Source organism: Chelonia mydas, chromosome 21 (assembly GCF_015237465.2).
Source record: "Chelonia mydas isolate rCheMyd1 chromosome 21, rCheMyd1.pri.v2, whole genome shotgun sequence".
In the NCBI taxonomy this organism is placed as follows: Eukaryota; Metazoa; Chordata; order Testudines; family Cheloniidae; genus Chelonia; species Chelonia mydas.
The window spans coordinates 14462536-14474877 of NC_051261.2; the positions used below are offsets into that span (position 1 = coordinate 14462536).

At 45.8% G+C, this 12342-nt stretch overlaps 1 protein-coding gene across 4 annotated transcripts in view; it reads right to left on the reverse strand.

The window, feature by feature from the left end:
* Positions 1-12342, reverse strand: part of LOC102945380 (cryptochrome-1) — a 37683-nt gene that overhangs the window by 9819 nt on the left and 15522 nt on the right. For all 4 annotated transcript variants that reach the window (XM_043533665.1, XM_043533663.1, XM_043533664.1 and 1 more), the window contains 5 exons: positions 9444-9584; positions 8187-8357; positions 6088-6228; positions 5120-5271; positions 4143-4240 (listed from right to left, as the gene is read on the reverse strand). In XM_043533665.1, coding sequence (XP_043389600.1) covers positions 4143-4240; positions 5120-5271; positions 6088-6228; positions 8187-8357; positions 9444-9584 — 703 coding nt within the window. The remainder of the gene's footprint in view (positions 1-4142; positions 4241-5119; positions 5272-6087; positions 6229-8186; positions 8358-9443; positions 9585-12342) is intronic.

The window sequence follows — 12342 nt, forward strand, 5'->3', positions numbered from 1 at the left end:
ATGGGCAGAATGTTTGCATTAGTGAAAATGGGATCACAACTAACCTCCATTGAAATGCTGCCCCCGTGACGTTAGTTTTTTGGGGGGGAGGTAAACATTTTTAGACAGGTTAGCCTGGTAAGTTTAGTCTCTAGAAAGCATGTGATGATTTTGTTTTATACATAACTTTTTGTTTCCATTATCCTTACTCACTATCTCTTGAATCTTGAGTCTTTGGTAATACATGTATCCTTGTTTTCACTATCAGTGTATCTCAGTGCTGTGATATTGAGCCAGGTGCTGATCCTGCATTGAATCGCACAAGCTGGCGTGTGCACTGTCCCCTGGGGGACAGCAGACCTGGTGATTCTCTGAGTGTTCTGTGGATAAGGGGCAAGACGCTATAGGGGATCGTGTCAAAGGGGCCTGAAGACTGGGGGGCACCGGCTGTTAACCTGCAAGGCAAAGTCAGGGCTGGCATTGCCCAGAAGAGCGTGGTTAGCTGGCGAACAGGCTGGTGATGTCAGGGAGCTGACACCCAGTTAAGCTCCAGCAAGTCTCCTTTGCGCTGGAGGCAGAGGTGTAACGAGGTGACTCACCGTCCTGTGCACCACAAGAACCGTCACACCTAGATCTTAGTTCCCCCCGTGTCTCTGACGCATCGGGAAGTCCAGTTCCTCCACTGACTACGGTTGCTTGCTAGTTGTAGTACTTCCTCCCAGGTGACGCCAGCACATTCAATATCCCCCGTCACTGTCTTCTGCCAGCTCTTTCTTGGCTTACTTTGCTTTTTTCTCCCGTGGGTACCTAATTCAGTGCTTGCTTAGTACGCCTCCCGTCTTCCATATGGTGCATATGTCCTAACCACCTGAACCTTCTTTCTGTGAGGGTATTTTCTAATATGTCCTGTTCTGTCCACACCTTTGCTCTTATATTTGTTATTCTGTCTTTCTATGAAATGTGTAATATCATGCTCAGCCATCTGTAATGGGCAGCCTCCAATCTCTTTTTGTTAGCCACTGTCATTGTCCAATTCTCTACTCCATACAGCAGCATGCTTAGTACAACTGCATGGTATAATCTAATCTTTACTTTGGCATAGAAACCTCTGTTTGACCAGATGTTCATTCTTCCAGAAGTGGTGTTTGCTTTTCCTAGGCTCATATGAATATCTGTATCACAGCCACCTTCAAATGTCATCACACTCCCCAGATAGCAGAACTCTTCTACCTGTTCAATTTATTTTCCATCCACCTACAGCCTTGCATCTGTTGTCCAGCTTACTTCCTTCATAATCTTGGTTTTCTCTGCATCTACTTTCAATCCAACTTTTGCTGCTTCCTGTTCTAACTCTGATGTAAGGGCAAGCATTCTGGTCCACGTCATGCTTAGTAAAGCAATGTCATCGGCAAAGTCAAGGTTGTGTCACTCATCTCTGCTAACCATCTTACACCATCCATAATGCCTTTTGTTGCCTGTTTCATCACCCAGTCTATTGCGAATGGAGTAGTGATAACACACTCTTGTCTAACTCCTGTCACAATACTGAACCACTCACCCAGGGCTGTATCCAATCTTACCATGAATCGACTTCATATAAACTCCTTATTATGTGGATCAGCTTTGTCTGGTATCCCATAGCTTCTAGCAATATTCCACAGGGTCTGTCTGTGGTCACCATTGAATGCTCTCGTTAAGTCAGTAAAGTTGATCAAGATGGCCTTTTGCCAAGCAGTAGCTTTTTTGATGCTCTATCAAAGACTGAGTATCACTTCACAGAATGATCTCCCTGGATGGAAACCAGCCAAGAAGTTGAGTTAATTAGAATAGTTATTTTAAAATATATTTTGAATTTTTAGCCTGGCAAAACCTGCCTAATGGAAACACTATTGGTATTTGGGCACCTTTTGTGCAGAGACCATCTTTTTCTTCTGTTTTTGTACAGCGCCTAGCACACTGGCACAGTTGCAGCCGCTACTTGAATATTGTGTCCAGTTCTGGGTCCCACGCTGCAAGAAGGATGTTGATAAATTGGAGAAGAGTCAACAAAGAGCCATGAGAGCTATGAGAGAGATTAAAGGATAAGTGATTGAGCTTCTGGAATCTAGGTATTTAGCTTAACAAAAAGAAGAGTATGGGTTGACTTGATTTCAGTCTATAGGTACTTACACAGGGAACAAATATTTAATAATGGACTCCTCAGTCTAGCGGAGAAAGGTCTAACACAATCCGATGGCTGGAAGTTGAAGCTAGACAAATTCAGACTGGAAATAAGGCGTACATTTTAACAGGGAGAGTAATTAACAATCGGAAGAAGGGTTGTGGTGGATTCTCCGTCATTCACAATTTAAAATCAAGATTGGATATTTCTTTGAAAGATCGGCTCTAGGGATTATTTGGGGGGCAGGTCTCTGGCCTGTGCTATGCCGGGAGTCAGACCAGATGATCCCAATGGTCCCTTCTGGCCTTGGAATCTATGAACTGGGGTCCTGATCAATAATTGGGTCTCTAGGTACTACCTCAGTGCAATTACTACTAATTCCCTTACACTCTTTGAAATCCCAGCCAAGGTATCGTGCTGCTATTAGGCACATGTATAGAGAGGGACAAATTACAGCTGCTCCAGTGCATGTCTGCTAGGGATGGGAGAGAGGGTGCAGATAAACCCTTCCCTCTTGCCGCAGGTCCATGTCGGAGGTGTTGGTATTTTAGGCTGCAGACAACTAGGCCACTGGTGCTGCTGGTTATGCTAGTGGCCCTGGAAGAACTATGTCTGGGCAGGACGTTACTGGGATTAAGATAGCAGCCGTGATCTCTCCATAGGTCTCATGCTGTATTGAATGGCCCCTCTGCTGGAGGAGCAACCAAGAAAGGCCCTTGAGGCAGAAGTGAGATTTGGAAGCTTGATCCTCTGAGTTTCTTTGTTCTCAGCATCAGTTTCAGCATTCTTTGGCCCGGTGGCTTGCTTAGGAAAGCTCCGAGTGTTGTGCCTGGCATTATAGCCACGTCTATCAATAGGAGAGGGGACACTTAAAATCAGAGAGAGAGAGAGAGAGTGGACAAGTAACAGCTGTTCCTTGGTGAAATTTGACATAGCTGAACTGTTCAGTGATAGAAATCAGTTATGCTTTTGTCTGTGGCTTTCTTACTCAAGCACTCAGAGAGGATGCTGCTGGCATAACCACAGCAGGCTTGCTTGTCATGTATCTGTCTTAGGTACTTATATGGCCCCTGTTTCTATAGTATCTCAGTGCAGATTCATACGTTACAGAGTGTGAAGCACAACACCCCTGTGAAGCAGGGAATTCTGTTTTCCCCATTGTTCAGATACAGAACGCACAGAAAGGCTAAATGAGTTCCCTAAGGTCACAGAGGAAACCTGTAGAAGAGCAGGGACTTAAACCCAGGTCTCCCATGTCGTAGGCACCTGCCCTAACCACGGGCTACCCTTCCTCTCCCCGGTTCATGCCTCAAATACAGAGACACAGCAAAATCCTGGCTCCATTGAATAGGAGTTTTGCCATTGACTTTCCGGTTTGCAGCCACAATCTCAGCAAGTTTTCACTGTGCAAAAACCATTACAAATCCCCACAACCCTCCAGCCCCATCCCTCTTTATCCCAGTGTGAAGACACCACAGAGTGATGTATAGCGGCATATTGAGAGGCAGGATGGCTTAGTGGTTAGGGTGTTAGCCTGGGACTTGGGAGCAGTAGATTCAGTGCCCAGCTCCACCACAGACCTCCTGGGTGAGCCTGAGTCCTTTGTTTCTCTGGGCCTCAACTCCCCATCTGTAATACAGGGATGACAACACAACTATACCTCACAGCAGCAGAGGAGGATATGTTGAACATTGCGAGGCATTCAGATACTATAGCAATGGGGACCATGTGAGTACATCTGACAGACAACAGCCTGAGGGACTGCATTAAGTTTGGCACACGAGACAATATTAAGGCACAGCAGACCCTGAAGGCATATTGCAGTTTGTAATAACAAGTCATCTTTATCGGAGAGCTGAAACAATCGAAAATGTTAGGCTAATCCATTTCAGAATGTAAGGGCCAAATCCTTGCTGAAAATGTTACGTTTTCATCTCTAGCAAATACTTATTTCACACAACCCGTATCAGTAGCAAAATCCTTAACACGGCCTCAGAATTACCTATAATACATCCTGCCTGCTTCTGGGCCTCTTCGGGTGCTGTCCAAGGCTCGTAGATGTACTTGGAAGGAAAATTCGTTAGCACGGGCAGGTACTTTCTACAAAAAAAAATACACACACACACACACACTATATATATATATATATAAATTCTGTAGGCAAATACTTGAGTATTTCAGTGCAGGGCACACAAGAGTGCTAAGCAACCATGTTGATATTTCGGCATGTCTCTCTCAACTGTATGAGTTTGGGACAGATCTAAACGAATCAGACAGCAGGAGGTGGCAAGGGAAAAAGGAGAATGCATGCTTAGACACAAATATCTAGTTAGCGCCTGATCCTGTTCTTACTGAAGTCTATTGTAAAATTGCCAATTACTTAAACACGAACCTGCTCAATATTTTTATCAGCAATGATGGGAAACTAATGATCTACAATGTTTTTCATCAGTAACTCTCAAAATGTATTACAAAGATGGTCAGGAGCGGGATCCCCATTTTACAGATGGGGAAACTGAGGCACAGAGCGGGGAAAGTGACTTGCCCAAGGTCACCCAGCGGGTCAGTGGCACAGGCAGGAATAGAACCCAGCTTTCCTGAGTCCCAGTGCAGGCTTCTGCTAAAACGCACAAGGACAGGACCAGAAAGCGTGGTAGGGATTGATAAACTATTGCACTAGAGAAGAAGGATGGCCCAGTGGTGAGGGCACTGGCCTGGGACTTGGGAGACACACGCTCAATATCCTGTTCTGCCACAGGCTTCCTGTGTGACCTTGGGCAAGTCCCTTAGTCACTCTGTGCCCCATCTGTAAAACATGGATAATAGCTCTGCCCTACCCCACTGGACTACAGGATAATGACAGTTAAGACTGCAAGGTACTCAGATACTACAGTAGCAGGGGCCAAATAAGTACCTAGAATAGTAAAAAAAAAAAAAAAAAAAAAAAAAAAAGGGTTGTTACATTGTGTGTCTTCTTACCGGATATATTGCCCTTCTGGATCTGTGCGTTTGCCAAAGCGGACCGGGCAGAAAATGCGTGTGTACTGATGGAAGAAAGCGCTGGCTGACAGCCACATCCAGTTTCCTGCATTGATGCTGTAGTCTGCATCTAACAGCATCTCTTCAAACACCTGTATTTCATGAGAAATTAAAGAGAGAGAAAACAACACATCTTGGGGGTGGGGAACACTTATGTGGCAAGGAAGTAAAGAATGCAGGTCTGTGAAATAAAGGGCAAAGGCTGGTAAAAAGACACTGGAATAGGGTGCTATCCCTTTAAGAGCAGCTGAGGCTGGGAACTATCGGGATATATTACTAGAAGGAAGTCAGCCTGGGCAGGCTATGGTGAAGGAAAGACCTGCAGGCACCTCGGGGATCTAGGAGCTGGTTAGGAGGCATCAGTAGAGACTATGCTGATTTGTGTATATGTATTTGTTTTTCTCTCTTGTGGCTAGTAAGCTGGAATTAGGCTTTTTATACCTGGAGTCAGGATTCAGGAGACCTGGATTCTACTCCTGGATTTGCTACGGGTCTGCTGTGCGACGCTCAGCCCGTCACTTCTCTTTGTGCTTCTATTTCCCCTCCCAGTCTTGGTCTGGTTTATTTAGATTATTAGCTCTGCAGGGCAGGAACTGCCTCTTATGGCGCATTTATCTGTTCAACGTCCAGCACAACAGAGCCCATATCTCAACTGGGGCTTCTGAGCACTATTGTATTAAAAATAATATAATACTTCTAATGTAACCTTACCACAGGTGCACAGTATAATAAAACATTGCCATGGGTGCAGGGGACTGGACTAGAGGACCTTTCGAGGTCCCTTCCAGTCCTACAATTCTATGATTGCTCGACAATTCAAATCCTCCAGAAGATTTGCATTTCACAGGGGCTTCTTCAAAGCACCTTTAGGAACAGGCCAATGAACAATGAAAGAAAAGATTGCGAACCTTCATGCCCTCTTCCCAGCTGATCCAGAGGTCTCCTCGAGTCAGGAAGCAGGCAACAGCATGTCGAGCAAGGTGGTGAATCCAACCTTCCTGATGAAGCTGAGTCATGATAGCATCAATCCACGGAAACCCTGTCTGAGCCTAAAACACACAGAAGATTTCAGTCCTCCTGCTCAATACACACAGTACTCCATTTCCTCCTTCACCCCCGGAATTGCTTCTTCTCTCTTGCCCTTTCCTTAAACACACAGGCCAGTCACTTTGTCAGAGGATCAGGCATTAGGGGCCCAAACTGGAACCCTTGTTCACACTGAAGAGTGACTTCGCCACTGAGGTATGGGATATTCTGGCACAATGGGCCAGGGAGCAAGAATGAGAATGATTTTAGAACAGTGGTTCTCAACCTATTTTGTATTACCTGGGACGCAGGTTGAGAACCACAGCGCACCCCTCCCACCCTCCAGTAGAGTGGGGCGAGGAGTGGAACCCTGGGCCGGGGGCCGGGCAGCAGGGACCCTGGACCCTGCTTTGCGGGGCTGGGCAGCAGCCCCAACCCTGGATCCCGCCGCGTGGGGCCGGATGGCAGGGCAGCCAGGTGGCAGCCCAGACCCCGGCCCTATAGGGCCAGCTGGTAGCCCTGACGCTGACCCCAGACCCCTGCGGAGCTGGGCGGCAGCCCCAGACCCTGGACACCCGCTGTGTGGGGCTGGGTGGAAACCCCGGACTCCCGCCACACAGGACTGGCTGCCAACCCGCAAACCCACTGCGCCGGGCCAGGCAGCCCGGACCCCGCTGTGCCGGGCAGCCGGGAACCCGGACCCCACTGTGCAGCTCGGCAGCCTTTAATTGGGCCGTGGGTTTAGAACTGCTGCTTTAAAGCCTAGTGCTTAGGGCACTCACCTAGGATGTGGGAAATCCAAGTTCATGTACCTACTCCAATGACTATTTATATACACAAACTGGAACAGCACCAGCAGGAGAGATTGAGAGACCAGTGGCTTGGGCACTCACCTGCGTTGTAGAAGACCCATGCTCAAATCCCTTCTCCACATCAGGAAGAGGGGGGAATTGAACCGGGGTCTCTCACATCCCAGAAGAATACTATAACAACTGCACCAGAAGTTACAGGGAGCAGGCCTCCTCCTCCCCAAAAAGTTTTTTGGGCCCAAACTATTCAGCAAATTTGTTTTGAGTCAACCAAAAACTGCATGTTTCAGCAAATAAACTATTTGTCCAAATTTTTTCCCCCAGCTCTGTGATTCTCCCCTGGCTAGCAACTTGCATCATCATAGACACCTATGCTAAACAGGTGTCAAGCATTACCAAATCGGAATGACAGCACTTTGTAGAGACAACATAGGATGCAAGGTTGTGAAGGTTAAACCTGTAGCAGTAGGTCATCAGGGCCATAAGAATATGCAAATGATAAAAATATTGATGATGGTTATATGGACACACTGCACTGAGGGGCCTGGAGCGGGCTCTTTGTTTGTGTATGAGAGCTAGGTATTAATAATTATCATTGTGTACCTCTTATACAGGTTAGGCTCCCTGGGTTTTATTTGGTTGGTTGGAAAACTCTCCAAAGAGTCAGCAGGAAATAAAAAATACCCAGGGGCCATGACGGGTGAAACATTACTGCAAGATCCTGGGGCAGGAATGACAGCAGAGTCCTTCATTCCCATCTCTTTTAGAGGCAGATATTGAAGACACTGTTAGATCTCCTCCTCTTTCAACCCTTCTGAATTTTCTCACTGGGGTATTACAGACCGTCAGGAGAACAAGCGGGAATAGGACTCAGAGTGCCCTGGCTTACAGCCCTGTGCTCAGGTGTCTAGAAGGTGGATGGGCTATATTAAATTCTCTGGTCAATATAAATCTTGATGAAGTCAATCTCTTCTTAAGTATTTAACTCTCTATCATACTTTGGGATACCTTTTGCATGAAAGATGCTCTATAAAATGTATGTTGTACCCAGTGGCTTGATTTTATTTAAAATGCTATTCACAGTCCTATGGCATACAGTGTGGTGCACTAGAAACAGCCAACAAGAGAAATGAATGTATCGGTTCTCCTCAAATGGGAATACAGCCCTTTACCATTCTCCACTTGTAGAGTCTCTCTGCATCCTGGTACCAGTTGATCTGAAGGCAGATGGGGTTCCCCGCCATTCTGGTAAAGTTTGGTGTTGCTGATGCCACAGTATAGAAGAATTCTCGCCATAGAAGCTGTCCTTGAAGTGATACAGGTGGCAGAGAGTGGTTCTTTGACTGCAACAAAGACACAGTGCCAGAGCCTTAACTTGTGGAAGTCATCGTAATTCCCTTGACTGCAGCTGAGCTGCAAGAGGTTAACCAGCACATGAGCTGGCCCAGACAGCACAGCAGAAAACGTCGGCGAGCTTTATAGCCTTTCCCTTTTGAATCCAAGGAGCCAAGGTCTGAAACAAAGTTTGCAGCACCGAAACAGAGTGAGCTGGAAACCTCTAAAACTCAATATTCCCTGGCCAGCTGGGATAATTTTCTGCAACACCCTGACCTTCTAGGATAGATTCATACCAGGATTTCTTCCCGAAGCAAAAATAAAACCCCTATGATTCCTTAAAGCAGACACGCACGGACTGGTCTCTAGTTGCTCGGATTCACGCACTGAAGAAGAGTAGCCGTTTTTAAACAGTTCATGAGGGAACCCTGGTTTATGTTAATGAAACAGTGAAGTCTCATTCCCACAGATGGACCCCATAAATGGACCCCTGCGCCCGTGCAGACTGTGACACAGTCTCCATGTAGGGTGGCATTTTCCAGGCTTGTTCTCAATGGTAATTTCTTCTCAAAGAAATTGTGCAAATTCTGTACATCTGTTTTTGAGTTATGCACTGATGGAAACCGACATGTTTGCATATACAAGATTTAAGATTTGCAAAGGAGGACAAACTTGATGTTGTTTAGCTTGACCTGCAGCCAAAACACCCATAGGTCTTGTCAACAGAGAACCTCTGGGACGTCACTCTGGGACGACACCTTTAGCTCAATTTTAGCTGGTTGAGCTACACCCTAGGCTTCTCCTCCTCCCACCAACTCAATCACTTTAAAGCCTGTACTAAAGGACAATTGCTTTGTCTGGGCTACAGTTTTAGCAAGTGTTCGTTAGATGGAGTTTGGTAACACGTGCTAACATCACATCTTGAAATCCTAGTCAGGGCAAGGCTTTAATCTGTTTAAGGATAATATTTCAAACAATATCGAAAGCCACTTTGCACTGTTAATACGACTGTTGCTGAGGAGGAGACTAGTCTGCTCTAGGAAACTGTTAGATAACCATTGCGTTGGCTTGATTTGCACACAGTATTTTCTTACCTGAGCATAAATGTTTGATAATCTATAAAAAAACCTCCGAACTGACAAACAGCCCAAGCTGAAATAGGGACTCAGTCCAGTAGTACTTGGAAGCAGAGAATTTGGAATTGTTCTTGGTTTAGTAAAATTTGCTATCCAGCCCTAAAAACACAAACAAACAAACCAATTTTAGGCAGAACACCACAAAGTATTTCCTGTTAATGAAACAGAAAAGAGCTGCGGGCAGTTGGCTTCCCCACTATACTCCAAACACAGGCCACACAAGTTGTGCCCCTTCCTGGAGTTGGGCATTATATGTGAAAAGAACTCAAATCAAAATGAAATACAAAATGTAACCCAAGTCTTTTCCTTAGACTTGGATGACCCGGGGTTCCTCCTTGAGGAGAGCTCAGCCCACACTCTAAATCTCCCAGGGAAAGCCACTCCCACTTTTCTTATGGCTAGTAGGGAAATTTCCCCACTGCAATAGTGAATCAGCAAAAGCCACTTTCCAGCAGGATCATCACCTGCCTAGAGGATGAGGCTTTAAAGCCTGTTACAAGAACCCATTTGATACCTATGAGACAAGCCTATCTAACCAAACACAATGGTGTTTGCACTAGTAGGTGACATGTGAGGTCTCTACTGAGAGCCTGTAGCCCACTGGTCATCAGAATCATTTCAAAATGAAAGTATTGATAATTGTTTGCAGTTTTGTTGTAGCCATGCTGGTCCCAGGATATTAGAGAGACACAGTGGTTGAGGGAATATCTTTTATTGGACTAACTTCTGTTGGTGAGAGACACAAGTTTTCAGGCTCCACAGAGCTCTTCTTCAGATCTAGAAAGGCAATCTGAGTGTCACAGCTAACTGCAAGGCGGGACATATTGTTAAGCATAAGGACTTAACACAAGTTACAAGAGCCTATTCAAGATATAGCGGGAAATTAACATCTCTGTACGCATAAGACAAAGGAGGGCTAGTGGGTTACAGAGTGTTGTTATGAGACATAAAACCAGTATCTCTACCGAGTCCATGATTTTTAGTGTCTAGCACAGTTAGGAATTTAAGCTCCCAGGCTCATCTTTATGAGTTAAGGCAAGTCACCAGAAGGTGATAAACATGCTTCTGTTAGGCAGGAGGAAACCTCTCTCTCTGGGAGGTCATGTGTGTTTTGTATACGTTCTGCTACACAATGGAGGCCCATCTACAGTCTGAGCTGAATGCTAATCAAGAGACTGTAAGGTCAACAAGAAAGGAGCACATAGGAAAAAACAACTGGGGGGGTGGGAAGGGGAAGGAATCCTGTTTATAAATAAAGACAATGGGTTGTTGGGGGTTTAGAGACATGCTTCCCCCTTCCCCAAGGAGATGAACTCTCAGTGTGTTCTGTCCTATGAAAGGAGGGTCACAGCCAACCTGGCTGGAAAACGACAAAGGGACTTTGAGTGAGCTAAACTTTGTTGGACAGGAAAGCATCTTGTTAATTTAAGTCTAGGCTCTAGGATATGTGTTATGATCGTATTTTACATGTAACCATTTGTTTCCAATACTTTTACTTGCTACTTCTCAAATCTCTATTTTGGGTTAAATATAGTTTTGCTTGTTCTCACTGTAAACCTGTCTAAGGGCTGTGTGTTAAGGGGAGCTGTGATCTGAGGCATTTTTGGTAAGCAGGAGGATACTGTTCCTTTGGGAGGAGTGAATCTGTGAATACAGTGTGTGTTCAATGGAAAGGGGGCTGAACCCTCCAGGGAGATGCTCAGAGGGCTTGGGGGTTGGAGTGTGCCTACCGCTAACCTATAGAGTACAGAGAGACAGCGGGGCCTGCATAGGCCTAGAGAGGAGTGCTTGTGCTGGCTAGTGGAGTTGGGGAGCTGACCCCCGGCAGGCACAGACAAGATGTCTTCATGGTAAGGGCAGGTGGTAGCAAGGTGCCTCACAACCCGGGGTACCCCCGGGAAGCGTCATACTTGTGGCTATGGAACTGGCTGCGGACTGTGCTCTAGACTCTAAACTTTCATTTATATATGACCTGGCCCTTAAAGTTGCAAAGCAAACCTTCAGAATATGAACTGAAAACAAACTAAGGCAGAGATGTCTTCCAGGAACAGTGGGATAAGTGGAATAATTCCACAGTCTAGGGTAATTGCTCTAAGAGAGGGGTGAACTATGCCATTTGTTAATTGGGTGTTAACTCTGAAACCTAATTTTGATCATTAATGACATTATCAACTATTTTGCTGATGATTTATTTGAGCAAAAATGGCCAGCTAATGAGCTTTTCCTACCATCCTAAAGAGCCCAGCTGGCTCCTCAAGGACCAAAAACCCCTACTGCCTCCTACCCAGCTACCAACAATCTCCAGTTTTCCCCATGACAACTGCTGCAATGCAATCATGTGTTCTCAACACACAATCCCATGGCACCTTAAAGTGACAGTCTGGAGGTGGTATGAAATAAGCTGAATTTAATATAACAATAAATAACTCAAGGGAGACCTGGTTGCTTGCACTGTATATTTTCTCATTTCTTTCAGTAACAACACCTCCAGTTTTGAATTTCCCTGAAGCTGTGGCAGAATTTCCTGTTTGTCACACTGCAGTATTACGGAGCCCCGCGGTCATTCTCACGGAACACGGGGCTAGCTTGCAGCAGGCCCCATGAAGCCTTGCTTAGAGTTCATGGCATATGAAGAGCCATACCACCCTGGTTTATAAATGCATCTCCTAAACTGACCTGCATCAAAAGGGACCGGGATAAAGACACTGCATTCCAGCTGCTGCCCCAGCTCATTCCTCCCAAGCTTCTCTGTGCACTACAATCCAAAGGCAACAATGACATCCGAGGTAGAGTAGCCATTGTTAAGTCAAGTACCAAAGGCAAAGGAAGCCCCATCTGGAATACTTAGTTCTCCAAA